Source organism: Podarcis erhardii, assembly GCF_964252035.2.
Source record: "Podarcis erhardii genome assembly, chromosome: 1".
NCBI classification, from domain to species: domain Eukaryota; kingdom Metazoa; phylum Chordata; class Lepidosauria; order Squamata; family Lacertidae; genus Podarcis; species Podarcis erhardii.
In genome coordinates, this window is record NC_138497.1 from 73,296,173 (window position 1) to 73,320,471 (window position 24,299).

At 42.9% G+C, this 24,299-nt stretch overlaps 1 protein-coding gene across 3 annotated transcripts in view; it reads right to left on the reverse strand.

The window, feature by feature from the left end:
• Positions 1 to 24,299, reverse strand: part of ABCC8 (ATP binding cassette subfamily C member 8) — a 70,642-nt gene that overhangs the window by 6,074 nt on the left and 40,269 nt on the right. For all 3 annotated transcript variants that reach the window (XM_081840105.1, XM_081840104.1, XM_081840103.1), the window contains 11 exons: positions 23,940 to 24,187; positions 22,390 to 22,556; positions 20,051 to 20,120; positions 18,570 to 18,727; positions 18,127 to 18,219; positions 15,573 to 15,675; positions 14,699 to 14,812; positions 13,937 to 14,057; positions 13,644 to 13,774; positions 12,285 to 12,363; positions 10,580 to 10,688 (listed from right to left, as the gene is read on the reverse strand). In XM_081840105.1, coding sequence (XP_081696231.1) covers positions 10,580 to 10,688; positions 12,285 to 12,363; positions 13,644 to 13,774; positions 13,937 to 14,057; positions 14,699 to 14,812; positions 15,573 to 15,675; positions 18,127 to 18,219; positions 18,570 to 18,727; positions 20,051 to 20,120; positions 22,390 to 22,556; positions 23,940 to 24,187 — 1,393 coding nt within the window. The remainder of the gene's footprint in view (positions 1 to 10,579; positions 10,689 to 12,284; positions 12,364 to 13,643; positions 13,775 to 13,936; positions 14,058 to 14,698; positions 14,813 to 15,572; positions 15,676 to 18,126; positions 18,220 to 18,569; positions 18,728 to 20,050; positions 20,121 to 22,389; positions 22,557 to 23,939; positions 24,188 to 24,299) is intronic.

Sequence of the window (24,299 nt, forward strand, 5' to 3'; positions counted from 1 at the left end):
ATTTGGAGTTGACAAGATTGCTAAGGAACAACTCAATCATCTTCAGGTGGGAATTCCCCCAAGGATTATCTTTCACCTTTAGAGGGAAGAAGATTAAAATCAGAACATTGGAAGATAGAGATAAATTTCTGAATGCATACGGAGAGGACCTTCACAAAGGAATTGAGTTACTTCCAGGGCCTGAAACACCAGAGGTACCGGCACCCTTGGATTTTGAAGACCCAGTGAATAAGGTACCACCCCCCGAAAAATAACCAGATTTATTTAGGATGTCTCTGCAACTTTTGAGTTGGAATATTAATGGTTGTAACATCCCGGAAAAAAGGAGGAAAATTTTTCATATATTAAAAAAAGAACAATTGGACATTATTTGTTTACAAGAAACACATGTGTCAGAGCCACCCTGGGTCCCAGCTCACAAGAGACCAAAGTCCAGTCCAAGCTATATACAAAAGGTTTTATTGAAGATCATTGTCGTCATTACATCCAAACTCCGTGGCTCCGCATCTGTTACCCTTAGATGTTAGAAGTCCCCTCTGAGTCCGTCCCTCCCCTGCACCAATTTAAGAGGCTTGTACTGCTCCACCTTTTCCTCTCTTTCCTTTTCCGCAGGGTCTTCCTGCCCCCCTGTCTTCCCTCTTTCCGGGACTCCCCAGAGGCTGAGTCTTCTCCCGCCTGCTCCCCCCTCCTTCGTGCTTTGGCACCAGGCTCCTCCTCAGAGCTCTCCTCATTTCCGCGCGCCTCTATATTTGAACTTGGCGCGCGTACGTTGCCTCTGACCTTCCTTTCTACAGTTACGCTGCTCTCGGTACTACACTCCTCCCTTTCAGGCAGGACGTCTTGCTCCGAACTCCTCCCCCTTCCTCCTTCCTGTCCTGCTCTTTCTGACACACTGGCAACTCCCCCCCCTCCACTCCGTTCCGACGGGGGAGCTGGTCCCGCTTTGCCACTCCCACTGGGGATTCCCTCTTCGTTCCCCTCTTTCTGACTGATTCCCTCTCTATTGCTCCTTGGCCTGACCAGGGGGGCTCCCTTCTGGGAATCCTCTGATTCGCTAGACGGACTTTGGGACAACCTCGGCTCGTTGTCGTCCTCTTCCTCCTCGCCCTCGCTCTCTGTCTCCTCTCTCCCTAAAACCCTGACATCCATCCCCCCCTCGAAGCCCCCCCTTCCCCCCTTCCGCTCATCGGGTGCAGGTTGTGGAAGCTGCCGCTCTTCGGAGGCGGACGCAGGATACAGATTCTGCACCTCCATCTCCTCTGTTTGCAGTTCGTTGTACGAGTGTTTGAATTCGGGTTCTTGACCCAAGGTGTTCTCTTCTCCCTCCTCCATTGGTACCTGGTCCGGTGCTGCCTGCCAAGGTCCCGTCAGCCATTTCCTGCGCCAGTCCTCCTCTGGTTGCTCGTCCCACCAATAAGAGGGTTCTGTGTCCACCCCCGAACACGATCCCCTGGGCGAGTTGGAGTCCGGCGACCTTTCTTCAGCTGAAGAAAAGCCGTGGAAAGTGCTGCCTGAACATGTGGGCGTAAAGAGCCAGTCATCAAAGTACTCGGCTGGCATGGGTCTATGAGGGAAAAGGGCATGGAACTCGTCTTTTAAAAGAGGTTCGTCTAAGGCGTAGCCCGGCACCCAACCATTGGCACTGACTGGGGCACCCTCTCTGACTAGAAAATATTCTACTCCCTCTTGCCCCCATCTCGAGTCCAGGATCTCTGTGACCTCGTTGAGTGGTTCGGCCCTAGGCGCCCTCTCCCTCTCCTGTGACTTAGTGTGTTGTTGCGTGACTGTGTCAGACTCCTGAAACCTGTGCGGTGCCTTGTAGGGAGTGAGCACCGATCTATGAAAGACCGGGTGCACTCTGGAACCTTCGGGGAGGGCTAGTCGAAAGGCTACAGGGTTGATTTTAGCCTCCACCTGGTACGGCCCTAACTGCCTGTGCCCCAGCTTCTTCTTGGCCAACGACTTGGCTGGCATCGCTTGGGCCGCTAACCACACCCAGTCCCCCACCTGGATCTCCTCTCCCTCTCTCCTGTTTTTGTCAGCCTGCACCTTATATGCTTGCTTGGCCAGCTCTAAATGTCTCCGCAACTCTTCGTGCACCTCCTGCAGCTCCGCTGCAAACTGGTCGGCTCCTTGCGGCACCCCCTCTCCCGGTGCCACGAACCCCGGGAAGGTTCTGGGGTGACGACCATTGTTCGCGAAAAACGGCGTCACCCCCGTGGACGCGTGCTTCGTGTTGTTATAGGCAAACTCTGCCATCGGCAGGTAGTCCACCCAAACTGCTGGTCGCTGGTTGGCGTAACATCTCAGGTACTGCTGCATGATCGCGTTGACCCTCTCAGCTTGGCCGTTGGTTTGTGGGTGTCTCGCCGACGTGAGGTTGATCTTGACGTTCAGGATACCCAAAAGCTTCTGCCAAAAATTGGAAACAAACTGGCGCCACCTGTCGGACAGGATGGACTGCGGCAGCCCATGCACCTTGAACACGTGATCGATGAAGAGTTTGGCAGTCTGTTCCGCCGTCGCCACCTTTGCGCATGGAATGAAGTGCGCCATCTTGGTGAACAGGTCCACAACCACCAGTACCGCCGTCTTCCCCCTGGAGCTGGGCAGGTCAGTAACGAAGTCCAGAGCTACCCTCTCCCACGGTTGCTGTGGCGTTTCCAGCGGTTCCAACAGCCCCGCTGGCTTCTGGTGTACTGGCTTGAACCTCTGACAAGTGTCACACCTGGCGACGTAATCCGCTACCTCTCCACGCATCCGGGGCCACCAAAAGTCTCTTGCCACCAGTTCTATTGTCTTCTCCTTACCGAAGTGGCCCGCACTGGGGGCGTCGTGCAACTGCTGCAGAACCTTTGCGCGAAGCTCGTCGCTTGGCACGTAGAGGGCACCTTTGCGAGTTAGCAGCCCGTCGCGTAGTTGGAACTCTTCGCCACTCTGCACACCTCTGCGCAATTCCTCCATCTTGGACTGTGCGAACTGATCCACTTGCAACGCGCGTCGCACCGCGTCCAGATCTACTGTGGCGGCAGCGCACGACCACGCCTGCGGTGCGAAAATGTGCTTGGCTGCTACAGGCGCCGCTTCATCGAGATATTGCGGTTTCCTGGATAGCGCATCGGCTATAACGTTGGAATCTCCTGGGACGTACTCTATCCGAAAGTCGAAATCCGCGAAGAATTCCGCCCAGCGCATGTGCCTCTGGCTTTGGAGCTTCGCCGTGCGCCAATACTCTAGGTTCTTGTGATCCGTGCGGACCTGTACTGTGTGCTTGGCTCCTATGAGGAAGTGTCGCCACGCTTTGAAAGCTGCGTGAATGGCTAACAGCTCCCTGTCCCATATGGTGTAGTTTTGCTCCGCTTTGCTGAGCTTTCTGGAGTAAAAGGCACCGGGTCTCCAGTTTCCATGTGGATCTTCTTGCAGGAGTACGGCTCCAACCGCTCTGTCTGACGCGTCGGTCTCTAGTCGTATGGGCTTGCCTGGATTCACGTGCAGCAGCTGCTCCTCGGAGGCGAAAAGGCTTTTAAGCTTCTGAAAAGAGCGCTCCGCCTGTTCCGTCCACACGAACCTCTTTTTCTTGGAACTGAGAGTGTCCGTGATCGCTGCCGTCTCCTTTGCAAAACCTCTGATGAATTTGCGGTAGAAGTTGGCGAAGCCGATGAATCTTTGGACTTCCTTCCGATTGCGAGGGCTCTTCCAGTCCAACACCGCGCGGACCTTGGCGCTGTCCATGGCCAGCCCCTTGTCGGACAGCTTGTAGCCTAGGAAATCCACGTCCGTCACATCAAACTGGCACTTCTCTAACTTGGCGTAGAGCTTGTTCTCCCGTAGTCTCTGCAGGACTTCCTTTACGTCCTTCTCATGGGCCTCCTCCGTTTCCGAAAAGATCAGGATGTCGTCGAGGAAACACACGCATTTCTTGTAGAGAAGTCCCGCTAGCACGTGATGCATAAATGCTTGGAAGACGTGAGATCCATTTTGGAGACCAAATGGCATAACTCTGTATTCGTACGTGCCCAGAGGCGTGAACATGGCCGTCTTCCACTCATCGCCCTCCCGGATGCGTATGAGGTTATACGCTCCACGCAGATCCAATTTGGTGAAGATCTTCCCCTTCCTTACGGTTGCCAGGAGATCATCTATCTTGGGCATGGGGAAGGCCTTGGGTTTGGTCTTACTGTTTATGAATCGATAGTCCACAATGAGTCTTTTTTGGGGCGTGTCCTTTTTCTTTACAAAGAAAACAGGACTGCCCCCCACCGCTTTCGATTCTCGGATGAATCCGCGCTTCAAATTGTGCTCTATGAACTCCCTGAGTTCTTGCATCTCGTCCTCAGACATGGAATACAGCTTTGCAGTCGGCAACTGCGCCCCTGGCACCAGGTCGATGGCACAATCATAAGGCCTGTGGGGCGGCAACTGGTCAGCTTCCTTCTCGCAGAAAACCTCCAGGAACCCCTCGTACTTGCGGGGTACTGCCTGCACCATGCCAAGTTGCAACTGCTGCTCAGCTCCCTCCTCCTGGCTGGACTGGATGCAATGTTGAGCACAGTACGATGAGCAAAAGGTGATCTGCCGTTGGTACCACGCTACAGCAGGACTGTGTCTCTCCAGCCAACTCATGCCTAATACTATAGGCGTGTCTGAAAGGCGGGTGACATTGAAGCTGATGACTTCTCGATGATTTCCAATCCTCATCACCATGGGAGGCGTCTGTTGCACAACTTGTCCTCCTAGCAATTTCCTGCCATCCACCGTGACTACGTTCAGAGGTGTTGTCGCTGGCAGAAGCGCTATGCGATGCTGCTTGACAAAGTGCATCCCCACAAAATCTGCGTTGCTCCCAGAATCAATCGTGATGGGGACTTCCAGGGTGGTTCCATTCGGCAACTGAAGTGTTGCAGTGAGCTGCACCGCTGGCTTGGGTGGTAAAGGGTCTGTGCGTTGCAAAAGCGCTGGGGACTGCTCTACAGATTCGCCTGGCTGAGCCCCAGCAGCTCTGCTTCCAGCCAGGCACTGTCGTTTCCCTGAGGTTGCTCTGCTTGCATCATTCCTGCTGCAACAGTTGCTAAAGCTGCAGTGTGTTTCTGCAGCCTCTGGGGACACTCTTTCGCCATGTGCTGTGCACTGTCGCAAATGTAACACTTCCTGGTCCCTCTAGGAGGCTTTGCCTTCACTGCACCGGAAGCTGGGGCTCTGGCTGTTGCTTGAGCCTTAGCACCACCAAGTTCCATGGGCTCCTCCCCCTGCCTTCCCAGTGGCGAAGGATGTGACTGACTGAACTCCCTGGGGATGAAAGAAGACGTCCTCGCTGGTGGACGCACCTGACGTTCTTCCTCAGTGTGCCAAGGACGTCCCTCGTGCCGTATCCCAATCGCCAAAGCCCTCTGCACAAGCTCCTCCAGGGTCTGGGGCCTGTCTCCCCTGGCAAGTTCATCCTTAATGGGACCGCTGAGCCCCTCCCAGAACAAATCCCTCACAGGCGCACAATCCTTCTCCCAGCTTAGCGCAGTCAGTAAAGCAAAAAATCTAGAATGGTACTGACGCACAGTGGCTTTGCCTTGCCGCAATCCAAAAATTTCCCTGCGTGCAAGATCCACATCTACAGTTGACTGGAAGCAGGCATCCATCGCTTTAATGAATTCATCTGCATCGCGGCGGGCAGGGCCATCTTCACGCCACAAATTGCGCAACCAGTCTCTGGCCGGCCCATGCAAGTGAGAAACAATAAACCCCACTTTCTCCTCCTCATCTTTAAAGTCATGACGAAGCAAGTGCAATGCATACAAAACGTCTGCTCTGAAACTGGGGTAGTGCTTCAGGTTCCCATCGAAGTGGGTGACTAGGCTGCCCCCCCTCCGTCCAAGTCCAATCCCCTCTGATCTGGACCCTGGGAACCCTTCCCTGCTTGCACGTTCCCACCTTGTTTGCAGGTCCTGGCAGCGCTTCTCCATTTCGTCATGCTTCTTCTGAGACGCAAGGACTGCAGCAGTGAGTTCGGAAACTGTAGTTCGCAGCGCTGTCAACTGCTCCTCCGCACTCATGGCTGTCACCGTTCGTGAGCTTTGCAAAAAAAAAAAATTTGCGTTCTTTGGAGGGGACTTTCTGTCAGAGCCACCCTGGGTCCCAGCTCACAAGAGACCAAAGTCCAGTCCAAGCTATATACAAAAGGTTTTATTGAAGATCATTGTCGTCATTACATCCAAACTCCGTGGCTCCGCATCTGTTACCCTTAGATGTTAGAAGTCCCCTCTGAGTCCGTCCCTCCCCTGCACCAATTTAAGAGGCTTGTACTGCTCCACCTTTTCCTCTCTTTCCTTTTCCGCAGGGTCTTCCTGCCCCCCTGTCTTCCCTCTTTCCGGGACTCCCCAGAGGCTGAGTCTTCTCCCGCCTGCTCCCCCCTCCTTCGTGCTTTGGCACCAGGCTCCTCCTCAGAGCTCTCCTCATTTCCGCGCGCCTCTATATTTGAACTTGGCGCGCGTACGTTGCCTCTGACCTTCCTTTCTACAGTTACGCTGCTCTCGGTACTACACTCCTCCCTTTCAGGCAGGACGTCTTGCTCCGAACTCCTCCCCCTTCCTCCTTCCTGTCCTGCTCTTTCTGACACACTGGCAACTCCCCCCCCTCCACTCCGTTCCGACGGGGGAGCTGGTCCCGCTTTGCCACTCCCACTGGGGATTCCCTCTTCGTTCCCCTCTTTCTGACTGATTCCCTCTCTATTGCTCCTTGGCCTGACCAGGGGGGCTCCCTTCTGGGAATCCTCTGATTCGCTAGACGGACTTTGGGACAACCTCGGCTCGTTGTCGTCCTCTTCCTCCTCGCCCTCGCTCTCTGTCTCCTCTCTCCCTAAAACCCTGACAACATGTGACTAGGCTCCATAGAAAGGTGTTAATAAACAAAAGACTTGGCCAAGAATTTATATCTTCGGACAGAGTAAAGAAGCGAGGGGTGGTGATATATGCAAAAGAGAGCCTGTCACCTAAATTTTTATTCAAAGATGAACATGGAAGAATTTTAGCAATTGAGATACAACATCAAGGAGAAAAGATTCTGATACTAGGAATTTATGCACCAAATGACGGGAAATCGGAATTTTATAAGAAGTTGCATGAGACCATGCTGGACTATCTGGACTACAACAACATCATCATGATGGGAGATATGAATGGGGTCGTATCGACTAATATGGATAAGTCACAAAACCAAAATGTTACAAAAGACGGCAGACTACCAAAGACTTTTTTTGAAATGACAGACAATATGGACTGGATTGACATTTGGAGAACCAAGAACCCCCTGGGAAGAGAGGGAACATTCTTCTCTGAAGCCCAGCTGACTTGGACAAGAATCGACCAAATATGGATAACTAGAGGTCTGGCACCCAAGGTTAGAAAAGTGGAAATCTGCCCAAAGACCTGCTCCGACCATAACGCGCTGAAGATGGACATGACACTATTGCCAACCGGTTCCTTTAGATGGAAGATGAATGATAATTTGTTTAGAGACCAGGAGATTATTGAGAAGGCCCAAAAAACTTTGAAGGATTACTTCGAGATAAATATGAACACTACGGTGGAAAAAAGAACTATCTGGGATGCAAGCAAAGCTGTGATGAGGGGGTTCTTGATACAACAGAATGCCGTAAAGAAAAGGACACAAAATGAAAGGAAAGATAAGATCTTGCAGAAAATCAAAGAACTGGAGAAGAAGTTAAGATTAAATCCGAAGTCACAGCCGATTCTGAGAGAAATTAAACTCTACCAAGCACAATATTCCAAATTGATAAACCAGGAAATAGAGTGGAAGATTAAATTAATGAAACAAAAAACTTTTGAATCGGCGAATAAATGTGGGAAACTGCTTGCGTGGCAGTTGAAGAAGAGACAAAAATTAAATACAGTCACAAATTTAGAAATTGAAGGAAGAAATATTCAGAACCCCATGGAAATTAGAAAGTGCTTCCAGAGATACTTCAAAAAGTTATATACTCAAGGGCCGCAAGACGAGGTTGAGATTAAACAATTTTTGGAAAGAAATGGACTAACAAAGTTGTCACAAAAAAACAGATTAATCCTGAACAACAAAATAACACAACAAGAGATTGAACAAGCCATTCAGAACATGCAACTGGGCAAATCTCCAGGGCTAGACGGCTTGACTTCCAAGTATTATAAGACATTAAAAGACTATTTGATCCAACCAATGATGGAGGTCTGTAACGAAATTATGGAGGGGAAGAGGGCGCCGGAATCGTGGAAGGAAGCTTTTATCACATTGATACCAAAATCTGAAACTGAAAAGACACAACTCAAAAACTATCGTCCCATCTCCCTTCTAAATGTGGATTACAAAATATTTGCAGACATTTTGGCAAGTAGACTTAAAAGAGTTCTAAATGAAGTAATTCATAAAGACCAGGCAGGCTTTCTCCCAGGTAGACATATGTTTGCCAACACTAGGAACATTATTGACATTCTGGAACTTTTGCAAACAGACATAAACACAAAAGCAGTGTTAATTTTTATAGATGCGGAGAAGGCCTTTGATAATATTTCTTGGAAATTTATGAAGGGAAATTTAAAAGAAATGGGAGTGGGACGGGGGTTTGAGAATGGGATTGATGCAATATATTCAGAACAAAAGGCTAAATTGATAGTTAACAATGTGGTTACAGAAGAGTTCAAAATTGAAAAAGGAACACGACAAGGCTGCCCGATCTCCCCTCTGTTATTTATCTCGGTTCTGGAGGTGCTCTTGAACATGATCAGAGGGGACCGGTTGGTGGAAGGGATTCAGGTCGGAGCGAAACAATACAAACTTAAAGCTTTTGCAGATGACCTAGTTTTGACCCTGCAGGAGCCAGAATCTAGTACGAAAAGAGTATTACAATTGATTCAGGACTTTGGTCGGGTGGCGGGATTTAAATTAAACAAACAGAAAACCAAGGTGTTGGGAAAAAATTTGACAGATACAGAGTCAGAACGGTTTCAGAGAGAAACAGAACTAACTATGGTTAAAAAGGTAAAGTACCTAGGGGTAAACATAACAGCAAAAAATCTGAGTCTATTTAAGGATAACTATGAAAAATGTTGGTCTGAAATTAAGAGAGACTTGGACAGTTGGACAAAACTGAAGCTTTCTTTGTTAGGCCGAATTGCTGCTATTAAGATGAATGTATTGCCAAAAATGTTGTTTTTGTTTCAAACACTACAGATTGTGGACAAGACGGAGTGCTTCCGGAAGTGGCAGAAAGATATATCTAAATTTGTCTGGCAGGGCAAAAAGCCCAGAATTAAGACTTATTGGAGAATAAAACTCCAAGGTGGCTTTCACCTCTGGAAGCTAAGGCCCGAAAAAGACCCAATATGGAGGCCAAATGGCCAAAATATTGGGAAATACTGGAAAAAGATGGAGACAATTGGAAATTGCAGAGTTTGGAGAAAATGAAGGATAAGGTGCGAGACTGGTTACATTATGCTCAGATTAAAGAAGTTTTTAAAAATGACAAAAAGTTAGGGTTCCAGGTGGAGAAATCGAAGTTAGAAACAGAATTGTTAGAACCAAAGACTAAGGTACTATCTAGAATGTATAACTTGCTGTTAAAATGGAATACACAAGACGAAATGGTTAAATCGGCTATGATAAAGTGGGCGCAGGACATTGGGCATAACATTATGTTTGAGGATTGGGAAAGGTTGTGGACCACTGGGCTGAACTTCACCGCATGTAATGCTCTGAAGGAAAATATAATGAAAATGATATATAGATGGTACATGACCCCAGTTAAACTTGCCAAAATATACCATTCGTCTGATAATAAATGTTGGAAATGTAAAGAAAATGAAGGAACATTCTTTCACCTCTGGTGGACATGCCCTAAGGTGAAGGCCTTCTGGGAAATGATATATAATGAGCTGAAAAAGGTATTTAAGTATACCTTCACTAAGAAACCAGAGGCCTTCCTCCTGGGTATTGTCGGCCAGAAGGTGCTAAAGAAGGACCGAACATTCTTTATGTATGCAACAACGGCAGCAAGGATACTCATCGCAAAAAACTGGAAAACTCAAGATCTACCCACACTGGAAGAGTGGCAGATGCAGCTGATGGACTATATGCAACTGGCCGAGATGACTGGCAGAATCCGAGACCTGGGAGAAGAGAAGATGGAGGAAGACTGGAAGAAATTTAAGATGTATCTACAAAAACATTGTAATCTGGCTGAATGTTAAGAAGGATGCTAGATTATAAAAAATCGGCCACCACTAAATTAGAATTAAAATTTGATGATAAGTGAGACTAAAGAAAATATAAAATTTTTTGGAAGAATTGCTAGATCATATTTGAATGACTGGACATGAGATTTGTAAACAAGTTGATAATTTGTTTGGAAAAAACTTTTAACGATGTAAATGGGAGCGGGAGACGTGAGGGAGTCCAAAGAAGTGATGAAACTATGTTTGTGACAGAAGTAAGATTGTTTATTATTTGTGCATTTATATTTAAAAACTTTAATAAATATCTTTAAAAAAAAAAAATCATGAACGTGCCTAATTACTTACATGATGATTATAACACTTACCGTATTGTTCCGCTGAACAAAATGGGGTCTTGCAGAATGATTGACAACCTGGATCTCAGTGTTTGTAAGGGAAGCTTGGCAATGTCTATGCCATCTATAATGATCCTTCCTGTGGGTTGTTTGTAAAAAATGAATGGTGTTCATATGCTTCATCACATGGCTTATTTTTCTAGCTGTATCTCAGGCAGTCAGCCAGAAAGCAATATACCTCATTCACCTCACTCAGGATGCCACTATAGGTACAGCAGCTTAAACTCTCTTTACTTCACTGTAGGTTAATGGATATATAGGATTTGAAATTTAGGCACCCAGGTTATAATGCCTACATCTAAATGAAATAAGTGGCTGTTATGTATCTGGAAGCAAGCTGCAGTTAACCTATGGAATTGCTCTTACGGGAGGCCACCAAATTAGATGGCTTTACTCCTCTTCTAAGGGACACAGGTGGCGCTGTGGGTTAAAGCCTCAGCACCTAGGACTTGCCGATTGAAAGGTCGGCGGTTCGAATCCCTGCGGTGGGGTGCGCTCCCGCTGCTCGGTCCCAGCGCCTGCCAACCTAGCAGTTCGAAAGCACCTCCGGGTGCAAGTAGATAAATAGGGACCGCTTACCAGCGGGAAGGTAAACGGTGTTTCCGTGTGCAGCTCTGGCTCGCCAGATGCAGCTTTGTCACGCTGGCCACGTGACCCGGAAGTGTCTCCGGACAGCGCTGGCCCCTGGCCTCTTAAGTGAGATGGGCGCACAACCCCAGAGTCTGTCAAGACTGGCCCGTACGGGCAGGGGTACCTTTACCTTTACCTTTACTCCTCTTCTAAAGCCATATAAGTTGATGGACAAAAAAACCATAGAGGAGAGGTCTACCAGTGGCTACCAGTCATGATGTCAGTGCTCTGTCTCTATGGTCAGAGGCAGTATGGAAACCACAGGCTAGGAAAGTGCTATTGTGTTTTCCACTGTCATCCAGTTGGTCACTATGAGAACAGAATGCTGGACTTGATGGGCCATTGGCCTAATCCAGCAGGCTATTCTCATGTTCTTACATTCTTAAGTACGTCACTTAGCCAGAAAAACCTTGGATTCTCATCATGAATAAGGCCATTTGGTTTGTTACCTGCAAAAAGGCTTTCTGTACATGTAAAAATTTGACCTCAGAGTATGGGAGTTGAGCTCTACCTAGTGGCTGAAGGCAAAATCATTGCTCCCTCCTTTGGAACCCTCAAGTTCTAAAGGAGAGAGAGACTTTGAAAGTTCTAGCTGGAGCAGGGCTTTTGCTTTCAACCACTAGATGGAGCTCAACTCACACTATGAGGTCATCTTTACATACACAGATAATAATTAATCTGCAATCTTTTCAAATATTACAATCACCTGCAGTAAATTGAATTTTTTTACCACTGACATCAGTAAAAACAGCTATATTTAACAGTACAAGCATGCTAAAATGTAAGTTACCATGCAGAAAGCAAACTTTTTACCAGTAAGTCTGTGTAAAAAAAGGGGGGTGGGAATCACCACCTTGCTCTGCTGTATTATGTCGGAGATAGCAAACAGCCAAGTCAAATAGTATTTTATGTCAGCTTGGGAAATGGGTGTGGCAGGAACTGGAAAAGGAGATGTGCTCTCCTCTTTTAAAATAGAGCCAGGAGGATCACAGATACAAATGAAACTAATAGTAACTCATCCTGATGTGTACAAATGTAGCTTTACCTTCAAAGGTGTCAACCATCCTGAAAAAGGCAAGAGAAAAGGATGATTTTCCACTGCCTGTTCGGCCACATATGCCAATCTGCAAATCATAAATAAACCAGTTTTATAATGGGAATAGCAAAGAAAATATTAATTCAGTAGAATGGGAAACACAGCTACAGAGTGATTGCCCCAAGCACTAGTAACTAATGCTAACGTGCGAATGGCAGACTAGAAGGGGTTTTTTTGTGTGTGTTTTTGAGAAGACAGATAATTTATGACCAGCTTGGGGTACAGTTACATTACTAGCAGTGCTTATTGCTCCATAAGCTGAGTTGGATCCAGAGTTGTGTTCAGTGGAATTCTGCTCATCCTTGACATAAATGGGCAGAGTAGCAATTTTCACTGATTCTTCCTTTTCCCTGCAGCCCCCTGAAAACTGTTGGGGTAGACTCCAGAACAGTGGGAGGCAGCAGTAGAGGCTGCAAGAGGAATTGGCCAAAATCATCACTCTACACCTCTAGTTTTCATCCAGTTCAGTGTGTCTGTGTGAGAGAGGGATCTTGCTTTGCAGTATGCATCCACTTAATGACTTTAGAAAAAGGATAGATCTAAAAACTTTGAAAACAGGGATAATGAATATATTTTTCTTATCATTTCAAGCCTCCCATTTTTAAAGTTTCAATTTCTTATGCCCACGATGACGACAGGGTGCAGGGGTGGGAAGGTTACAAATTTGACTCAGAGATTTGACTTTATAAACCCTTTTTATAAAACTGTGTGTATTTCTGTTGGGTATCAGATCTCCTTGTATAATACCGTTGGGCTTGGAAGATGTACGCATGACTTTACAACTGCAATCCTACGCAAGGTTACCTGAGAGCATGCTTTACTGATCTTAGTGAGATTTACTTCAGTGTAAACACGCTTAGGATCCAGCTGCCAAAGTGTAAATATAGGAAACATTTACATGAACTTCAAAACAATGGGGGTTTATTTGGGGGGGGGGAGGGAAGAGATTACAGTGGTACCTCGGGTTAAGCACTTAATTCGTCTCAGTGGTCCATTTTTAACCTGAAACTGTTCTTAACCTGAAGCACCACTTTAGCTGCTGCCACGCTGCTGGAGCACGATTTCTGTTCTCATCTTGAAGCAAAGTTCTTAACCCGAGGTACTATTTCTGGGTTAGCGGAGTCTGTAACCTGAAGCATATGTAACCTGAAGCATATGTAACCCGAGGCACCACTGTACATTGTTTCAACTTGTTTAAAATAGGGACGATATTCTGGAATAAATAAGAAATGGTTCTGCTCTCAACAATATAGTTTTCATGGGTTTTTGACAGCTAAAGTCATTACTCTGAGTGATCATTTGTATTACCTTTTGCCCAGGAGAGATGTGGGCACTGACATGCTTTAGCACAGGCTTCAGAGTACTGTCATAGCGTACACATAGATTCTGTATCTGAATCTCACCATGGTCAGGCCAGTTCTGAGGAATTTGTGCTGGGGCTGCAATCAAAACAAAAATAATATGTGGAAAACTGGTTTGCTAAAAGTTCATGCTTCTTTAAAAATAGTTCTCTAAAAGTTCATGGCTATTAATGAGACTTAAGTGGGAATAATTAAACAATTACCAAGCCCTTTCTACAACTTATACAGCACCATACTCACACAACAGCCCTTCATCACTTTCAGCCTCAGTTTTTATGAGGCCGTTGAATCTTTTCACAGCTCCAAGCTGGAGTTCCATATCAGCCAGGTTGCGAACCATCCAGTTTAGATAGTTAGAGACCTAGAATAAATAGTTACGATATGTGTCTGGAACTGGTATAGAATGTAGGAAGGATCTCATAACCAACATTTCAAATTATTCAAAGTTGTCACTGTCTGCTCCCGTGAAAGAAAATGACAGCTTTCATTTGTCCAGAAGTCTAAATATTTGACTACTATGCCAGTCTTCTAGATTAGTAGTTCCCAAATTCCACCCTTCCACGATCCACTTCAAAATTGCAGAAGGTCTTGACAGACCACTTTATATTTTTTTCTGCCTGTTGTAGCAATTGTAATGTGCTGTGCAAGATTCTGTATGGTTTTTAATTTAATTTTTACAGCCATGCCACACACTATCTGAATGAAGCTCACAGGCTATTAGTGGACGACCATTTGAAAACCCCCCTTCTAGGCCACTCAAACGTCTGTCAGTTATTATGAATAAAACTATTAGTGGGAATAAAACTATTGGGATATTATACACTTTAAATTTACCCCAGCTAATTTTTATGATTACAGTGTTTGGCCACCAGCTGCCAGTTTGCTAAGCTTGAGACACCTAAATGCTTAGGCCTGTATTACGCTGCATATTTTCAGAAACCAATACAGACTAAATGTCAACTTTAACACCTGACTGGAGCCTCTCCTCTTTAACTTACTTACCATCAGAGCATAGGTTAATCCCAAGCCTACAAGACCCGAAGAGAGGTTATCATAGAGAGATTTCGTAATTGAAGCAACAGCTGCAATGAGCACTACACATGCCCCAATATACTCCTTTAAAAAAAAAGTAATAAAAATCATCATAGCACACAAGGAGATAGCAATATTTTAACTATTTCTGAAACTTCAGAATCAGTAATTTTGGATTTACTGAGGCTGGTCAGGTTCTAAAATTTGGCAGTCAGCAAATGATATTTTGACCAGGCCAAGTATTGAGGCAATTATAGAAGGTAATCTTGAGGTGAGTACTGTATAATACTTTGACCCTGTAGAGTAATTGGATAAATTTGCATGAATGGAGTGTCCATACTGATGGGGTGAGGATGGATTTGTGTGAATGGTATGCGGATGAGTGTGTGTGTGGGGGGGTTGCACTTTGATCCCACCCACTTTTGACTGTGGCCTCATCCCCTTTTGGATTTGGTGCTTCCCACTACTGGCATGCAGTACCTGGAAAGATACCCATGAGAGATGGTGGCCATTGGGTTGAAAAAGACTCCCAGCTCTGCATTACAGAGACCATTTGTAATGGTATTAACTAAAGCCAAATTTGGATTGTCAGTTTTTCTTCTTATAATGGTCTTGATCCATTTAACTGATGTGCAACAAGCAGAAGTTAAGACTTCTCTGGCAAGCAGGATAATAATAAAGCCTTGCCTATTGAGCTTTAGCAACTAAGAATTTAGTTGTTATGCAACTGTTAAAGACACAGGAGCCTTTACCAGAGAAAAACTGGCAATCCTAAGCAATTCCCATGATAAAGCAAACCATCTACTGCCATTGATATAAACTTAATGACAGACGATGTACTTGCCATCCGAACTTCCAGCCAACGATTGGCAGCTGTAAGGAAAAGGGAAGCGATGTTGTTGGAATCCGTATATTCAAGAAGCTTCTGTTTAAATCGGGATTCATACCTTTATAAAAGAGAAATGAGAGACACCCAGATGTTAGTGTGAATGTTCATTCATAATAGCAAGGTATATTTTATGGCTTGCTTATGCAAAATAAGGGATTATTTTGAAAGGAATTGTGGAACTAGCAATGGATCTTATATGAATAAATATAAGTAACAACAGCCTTTTCATTTATAGTCATGCCAGCAATTAGAAGGAGGATTAGAACAGGGAATTCAAAGAACAACAAAGTTTTAAGACTGTGTGTTGAAAGTTTTCAAAATATTGTCAGTAGTTCAAAAAATTACATTTGTGACAGTGAGTTCATTAATTTAAATTCCAATTCTCTGCTACTGAACTATTACACAGATATAAGCAAATAGGTGCTATATTTACATATGGTGAATAATTTAGATAAAATAAAGTAGAAGGGTCATTCACTGAGGAGCAATAGTATATATACGGTACATAGTGTATTATAAATATATAGTTTATGAAGATTTATTTGCCATTATATAATCATTTTTCCCCTTGCCTATTTTAATCAAATTGAAAATACCTGCCATGAGGGTCAAGAAGAACAAGGATTTGCTATCTAGCTCTTTAATTTAGTTCTCTTTCAGAGCTAATTTTAGAAACTCAAGATCTGAATACTTTGCTGAGAGATTAGAATCCAAATGTCACTTCTGCTGCATGTAAGGCAGCTGAAACGAAGTGCCTAAATATAGCACATGAAATAGCTTGACAATAAATAAAACACAGGAGCTGGTAAATGCTCGCTTCTGTCTGGGTCAGAGGTATATCAATTATTTTGAATTAAATTTGGCTGCCTAAATTCTGAGCTTGTGCTGCCAGGCAGCAATTTCAAGGTGTCAGCTTGCCTTCTATAGACAATATTAAAGGAAGTTTTTGTTCATGCAAAGCTCTGTGGAGTCCTGTGCTAATGGTTACAAGGACATTTTTATCTTCTCAACTGGAGAAGGTTGGAATATATATATATATATATATATATATATATATAGTCATGAGTTAAATACATAATGGAACATGGTTGACTTAATTTTCCCAGTGGTATAGAATGCCAATTAGCAGGAGCTGATTCTAGAAGCCTAACTAATATATGATAATCATAGTAATTAAAATATAAATAGAACTAATTTTGCTGCTTATGGTCTACCCAGCCTCTCTATACAACTTAAAATAGCTAGCAGGCTTTGATGGCACGGTGCAAGTCAACACAAATACTGTAAGATGGTGTCCTTGTGCAAATTGAAACAAATGGAAACGTATTGCTGCATGTCTAATTTGGCTGCTTCCCATTTTATGCCTACTTGTTGCTATAGCATTGGGGCACCAAGACTTGCAGATGGGAGAAGAGGAAACACATCCCACAACCAGTGATCTTGACGTGCTAATTGGGACTGCTTTTCCTAAGCCAGGATGGGGAACCTTTTTCAGCCTGAAGGTGACATGCTATCATGGTCAACCTATGGATGTCACATGCCAGCCATGGGCAGACAATGGACAGAGCAATCTACAGTGGAACCATCTGTACGCAGAGCATTGGATGTGACCCATAGGATAGTAGGCTGCATTGGAGCCATGCGAAAGTCAGTGGTTTCTGCCTGCCCACAGAAACCTCTCTCCAGTCTCTATCCAGGCATGCAAGAGGCACTGTCATACTTCAAGGACACATTCAAGCAAAAATAGAGCAGGGTGGTGAGGAGTGTTGCCTGGGAAGTGTCCCAAGGGCTAAACAGAGAGGCTTGTCTGAGGGTTTCTACCCCAGACCTAAACTTTATAATTTCCAAAAAAATGCTGTGATGAACGGTGTTTGTGCAATTCACTGACACAGTTTGTGCCGTTTAGTTTTGGCACTGAAAAGGACAGAGGTAGCAGAAGTTGCTTAGGGAAGACTACACACAACTTCCCCAACCCTTATTCCAAACTAGAGCCATGTGGCACACAGCTCCCCCTGCTCATATTCTCCATCAATTCTTTTTGTGCCACGATATGGGAACAAGACTGCTGAACGTACGACAGGGCAAAGCACTGATACCAGTGCTGCAGCTGTGACCTATTACATACAAAACAGGTGCTCCACCATTGCACCATAGTCGCTGCACCAGGGGGAATAGTGTGGAATGACGTCATGGGCATATGTGAAGTTTGGGTTTAGATGTGTGATGGATGAATATATGCCCACCCATGTTGAAGGTGCCCTTAAAGGTACTAGAGGAAGACTACACTCGGGCATGTAAATATATTACCCATTTCTATAATGTACCTTTTAAGCACTATAATAATATAAATAGTAACACTATTATTTAGAGTCTTATGGGGCTTGTTGTGGTTATCTATAGTTACCAAATTCTTCATACATAAATAGATTGAGGCGGTTTATTCAGTACATAACTACAAAATTCCTTGCAGTTTTGGAAAACCCTTACAACTTAAAAACAAAACAAATACCTGAATGCTCGTATAGTTGTTAGACCTTCCACAGTCTCTGAAAAATGAGAAAGTAATGGGAGCTGGGTACTGTCATCCAATTGCTGCAGATCCCTGAAAACAATGTTTTATTTTTAAAAAGCAGTCAGTTTCCCCCCCGATAAGAAATTAAGCTTTATTTACTGGGTATTTAACTGTTAATGCAACTGTTAAAATGCAGACGTCTAACCAGGAAACAAACTGGCAGTCTAAGCCTAAAATGGTACCTGTTCTAAAGAGTAAAAATAAGGCAGGAGCTACCAGGAAAAGCAAGATGATAATCATTAATTCAGACATGGGCTAGATGTGCCATCTTTTCCATTTGTACTTCTACATAGTCTCATATATACATAAATACAAAGTCATATATCTACATATAAACAAGCCATTTTTCATACACTGTGACATACTTGTGAATTGCTTACCTTGATGCTACTCTAAAGTATTTCTGGATGAAATAGCATATGACAGCAAGAGGAACTAGAGCTATGAGAAACACAGGTGTAACATACGAAATCACGGCAAGAGCAGATAAACAGAGCAGGGTAGAACGGCTCAAGCACTCCAGGGTGGCGGGAATGTGCTAAGCAAATAAACACACAGAATAAATCAATAAATATTAAGTGCAATGAAAATAAATCAATGCTACCATGAAATCAACAGTTCCTTTTGCTCTTTCTTCCCTCTTTCAAAACAAGGCCATGTATGGTGCTGAATAATTAATTTTAGATTTGTGTTTCATATTTGGTTTTTAAAAATTCAATAAATATTTAATAATTATAATAATTATAATATTCAGTAAAAAGACTGTAGGATTTTGGTGAGACTTTGTATAGCTTCATTGCTCAGGCAGAAATTCAAAAATTGAATGTCATTCTTATTTTAATATGAATAAGCCATTAATTATTGCTGTGCCTACATTCAGTATTCCTGGGTTGAACAAAGTTAGGGCTGAAGCCTGTTACTTCTAAATTTGTGATAAACTGCTTAAGAGAAATATTGGGAAGTTATTCCTACAGTGAAATATGATCATAAACATGTTGCAGTTTCTGAGTTAAATTTGCATGAGGGCAATGGTACTTAGTGGTGAATAGAGTTATGCACATGGGAAAGCAAGTCCTGCAGAAGATCGAGGCACAGTTCAGTATAAAGCGAGTAAGCAACATATTGCCTGGATTCAGATGTAATGTGAATAATGTGAAACCATGATTTCTCCAGCTCAAACCTGCCAGATAACCATGGTTTGTTTGTTTTTGCGGGGGGAACAAACCAGGGTCTGTAAATACGGTTTGAAATTAGAAGAAACTGGAATTCGCATATTATTATATCTGAAATAACAGACAACTGACAGGCCACAGTTAGGGCCATTGTGGCTGCTTCACCATGAATGCAGGAGTGATTTTTGAAGCGGAGCAGATGGGAAACAAAAGCAGGGCTTGTCTGCTGGACACCTGGAAGCTCATGCTACAGTGTGGGTTCTTAGTTTAGCACAAACCATGGTTTTGTGTTCCCTCTGAAGCCAGTCATTGTCAAGCTAACGGAAATGGGCTGATGCAAAAAAAAAGAAAGAAAAAAAAGACAGCCACAGTTTTAGCCAAGGGACTTTGATGTATCTCTTCAGACCCTGAAGGTATGATAGGCTCTTTATTTATTTTTAGTATCAAATTACATTATCTTGTAATGAGATGTTCTCCTTTTTTATTGCCTCATGGAAATTTATATTAGTTATATAAAATGTTCTGACAGCATTGCTACAATGTATAAAATACTTCAATATCATTCCATAGCAACATTATTCATATTGTTCAACTATAGTCCAAATATAGTTTGCATTTAGATTATATTTTGCACTGAATGTGACTGGAAGAAATTTACTTTTAGTAACTATTTTTTTTAGTGTGCCTACCTGGTCAATAGTGTTACAATCAGCTGAAAATCTGTTCAAGATACTTCCCAGGGGTGTTGTTTCAAAAAACCTGTAATAGGCAATTGAGACCACCAAGTTTGACATTGAAAGAAATTTAAAAACTGATTTAATGTCTATTTCAGTTATTTCTGGATTACGAACAATACCAAACTCCACATAACTCTGTTTAACACTGGGGAATGAGAGACTTTTGTGTTATCAAATAAACTTTATATAATTCCTGATAATTAAACTACTATAAAATATATACACATATTATAGAAGTATGATTCACTCATCAGTTTCAGTTCATTGCACAAATTGAATGTTACAATTAAACTGAGAAAGTGTTTTCTATTCAAAGATACAAAGAATTGCATACAAGGAACAAATTATTTGGAGGTCAAATGAATAACAAAAAGTGAAAAAGTGTAAGCTTAGCATGATATTAGTGTTTTATTAAATGATAAGGTATGATGGTTCTAAGACTCCATCCACAAATTCAGAGGAAAGCACATGGGAGGATTATATGAGTTCAGATTGCAGGTGGGAAATTGCACGTCTGAATTCTCCCTTCATCTAAAAATACAGCATGTTGTGGAGAAGGCATAATAGTCTAGAATGGGGGCATTTCATTTACTTTCCACATTTTATGCTACAGCCCATCAAGTCAGTGATCTCTTCATTAAGTATACTGTAAACAGGAACTTAATATTAAATATACTAAACAAAGAAAAAATTGCCTCTTCCTCATTATTCATGCTATGTTCCCTTACAATTAGAAATCAAAACCCTAATCAGGCCTCTAGTGATTTCTGTGCAACTCTGTGATGCAATTCCCTCTTTGAGGCCTGTAAAAAGGCACCGTGTTCCATGAGGATGGTAAATACGAATTTGACGGGAAATTGGTCATTGACTGGTTAACATAACATAAATGATGGCCAAACATTTATTGGGTTTGGAAAGAAAGGAAATGTTATTTACTCATTATCTAAACAATAATATATTCTGATATTAACAGTATATCTGCGTATCTGTTCAGTAAAAATCCCTTTTAATATGTTGTTTGAGATATAAAAGGTCTCAGGAGTTTAAAACCAATTCCAAATAAACTCACAGTAATCAAACAGCCATGGTAGGCTCTATTTTTCTGAACTGAAGAGTAAAACATTAGACTACTCTTCAAAGTAGAATAGATTTAAAGGAATGGAATACCACAGTGTCCATTGGGAGACTGTTGAGAGGGTCAAGGGAAGATTGTTGCAGCAGGAATAAGTAATGGGCTCAGTGGGACTTTAGATACTAATACTGTACACATTAGTATCTAAAGAGACAGTAAGATCATTAACCCTTGGATCTAATTTTAGATTCCAGAGTTAATGATCTTACTCCCCCTTTAGATGCTAATGTGTACTACTTCAAATGTTGTTATGGCGCCCTCCCCCCAATAGATGGTAAGATGGGGTAGATAGTGTGGTGGCCTCTAGTTGTTGCTGGACTACAATTCTCACCATCCCTGACAATTGGCCATGTTGGCTAGTAGTCCAACAACATCTGAAGTGCATCACATTGGCTATCCCTGTGGAAATATCTATCACTTCATTTATTTCAAAATGCATCAGCCCAGCCCTACTGAGTTTTGGAGCTCACTCTGTTGAGTGTACTTGTATGTCAAAGCCCAACCCTGAGAGCATGCACCACTGACTGGACATAGATTGGACAAGACAACTATGGCAAATTATAGTTGTTAGAGGAACATCTCTTATAATACACCTAGAGCCTTCTCCTTCTAACAATTATATGAATTGCATGCGTAGGGGATCGGAGTGACTGATCTTTTTAGCCTTTTGCTTCCTTCCAGTGCCATAATTTTATGATTCTATGATAGGACAGTAATACATTTGTGCAGTGTAATATGTAGTTGGATTGAGATGGGGATATATTATTATTATTATTATTAAGTGATTGTTGTGGGACTGGATGAAGATGAGCAAAGGCGTGCTGATCTTTAGGGTTATGAACTTTAGGGTTATGAACTATGGATTAGGATAGGATTATGGTATATTGGATTAAATTGGAAATAATGGATGGGAACTCTGGGATGCTGAGAGGGACATTCATATGGTCTATCAATGTTTTTGTTTGCTTAGTAAAAGCCTTTTGGGACACGAAACTCTTATGCTACTGCAGTTCGCCCTTGGGACCTTTGGGTGCACCAAAAACAAAACAAACAACAATTATTAATCATTTAGGTAGAACTGCATATGAAATGCTATCTTAAAATTTCATGCAACACTGTTATCACAACATTATCTTTGAATTTCATGATAGTAGAATACCTCATTGGGGCCAAAATAATTTTATTCAGCAGAAAACAATGTAGTTTCTTGGCAACTTTTAAACCAGTCCATTCTACTGCTATTGATGTTACAAGACATAATATAATTCCAAGGCAACAGAGAATGCTGAATATTCTTGTATAAGGAGAATGATTAAACTTGGATTCCTAAAAGAGAGGACAGAGAAGAAAAATGGTGAAACAAAAAACACAAAACTTGCCAGAATTGCAGGATTAATAACTGTAGGGTATTTTCCCATTTACCTGTCTACATAGCTATGGTACTTACTTCAGTCTTTCTTGATATTTATGAAAATTAAGCATTCAGAACTTAGACTTTAGGTTTGCCAAGATACAGATATATAATTTGGCAATGCTTGAAATTAAACATTTAAAATACAATGACTATAGCAGAAATGGGCTAGTATGCACATCTAGTTGTTACTTATCCTCAGCCACTGCACAGAAGAGCAGACTATGTCAGTCCATCAATGGAATGGACTTCTGCTCAAGGAGACAACCTTTTCTTCTCCTCCCCACTGCTGCCTGCTATGACCCCACAAGTCTCCTCTGGAGCACTGGGGATCTTTTAGAGCAGATTGGGGGCACAGTGGGGAGAAGGAGGATGAAGAGGTTCAATTGCACAAGTAGAAGTTTGCTTGTGCAGAGTTTGGCTATCACCCTAAGAGTTTAAATAAAATAGATTGCTTATTTAGAAAACACAAATTGCCAGAAATGATTCAATCTCATTTTTGTATTAAATAATGCCAGCATCACATCTGACTCACATGAACAATTAATCCCTCCTTGAAACAAGTAACTTAATTATGTTGATCTTCTTTGAATTGATTCTGTCTTTTTAATTAACACAGACAGAGTTTCCATGCCATTGCAATTTACATAAGATATATTTCTTTAGTTGAGATTAATGGTTGTACAGGAAAATGAAAGATTTTTATAAAATATAATTGTAATGGTTGCTTCAATTTTTAACTCTTCTGATGAGTTAATTATGATTAATAGTGATGTAGGGTTGCAGAAGGGGAACTCACATCATGAGGTCATGCCACGAAAGAATTTCAATAGATGTTTACAGAAAATTGTGAATACAAACACTGAGATACCATGTTTGGTGGCAGCCCTATATATCCACATTCCGTGTTCAAAATACTTGTGCTATCTTGTTCACATGATGAAATATGTGCTTTTATAGATTCATAATGCAATCCTAAAATGTCACTCAGAAGGAAATCCCATTGAGTTCAATGGGATTTACTCCCTAGTAAAATGGTTGAAGACTGCATTGCAACAGTACTGCAAATGCATAAAATACTTCTTTTTAAACCATTTGCAGTAGCTAGAATGCTACATGCCAGAAAGCAAAACAAAACATAGTAATACTCTCTATTCATGCTATTTTCAAGGACCACTTGAAATGTAAACAACTTCAGAGAGCATATGACTTTTGTATAGTATATACCTGAGCAGAAAACTAGGAAGATATTACTTTGCATCAAGAGATCAGTGTTGGGATCTTAGAAGGCAACATACCTCACAAAGAGAGCAGTTCTTCTCTGTGGGCCCCACCTTGAAAGCAATAGCATCATATGTCCACTGTGCCAGCCAGAAGTCAATGGACACCATAACAGAATGCTTTAGGAGCTGTGAAAGAACCAGCAAAGGCAAGAGGAGGAATCCTGCTGAGCTAAGGTATTTCCCACATGCTCGCCAAGGCATCTTTGCTCTTTGGTGAAGGACAGAAGATAGATTGTCGTCATCATCACTTTCTGGAATTTCATCTGTAAAGGAATATTGTACTGTAAAATAATCCTTCTAGGAAAATCTTACCTTTCTCCCCCTCATCTTTATGTCGTGCTAATAATACGTTAAGTCCTGGAAAAACAGGCCTAG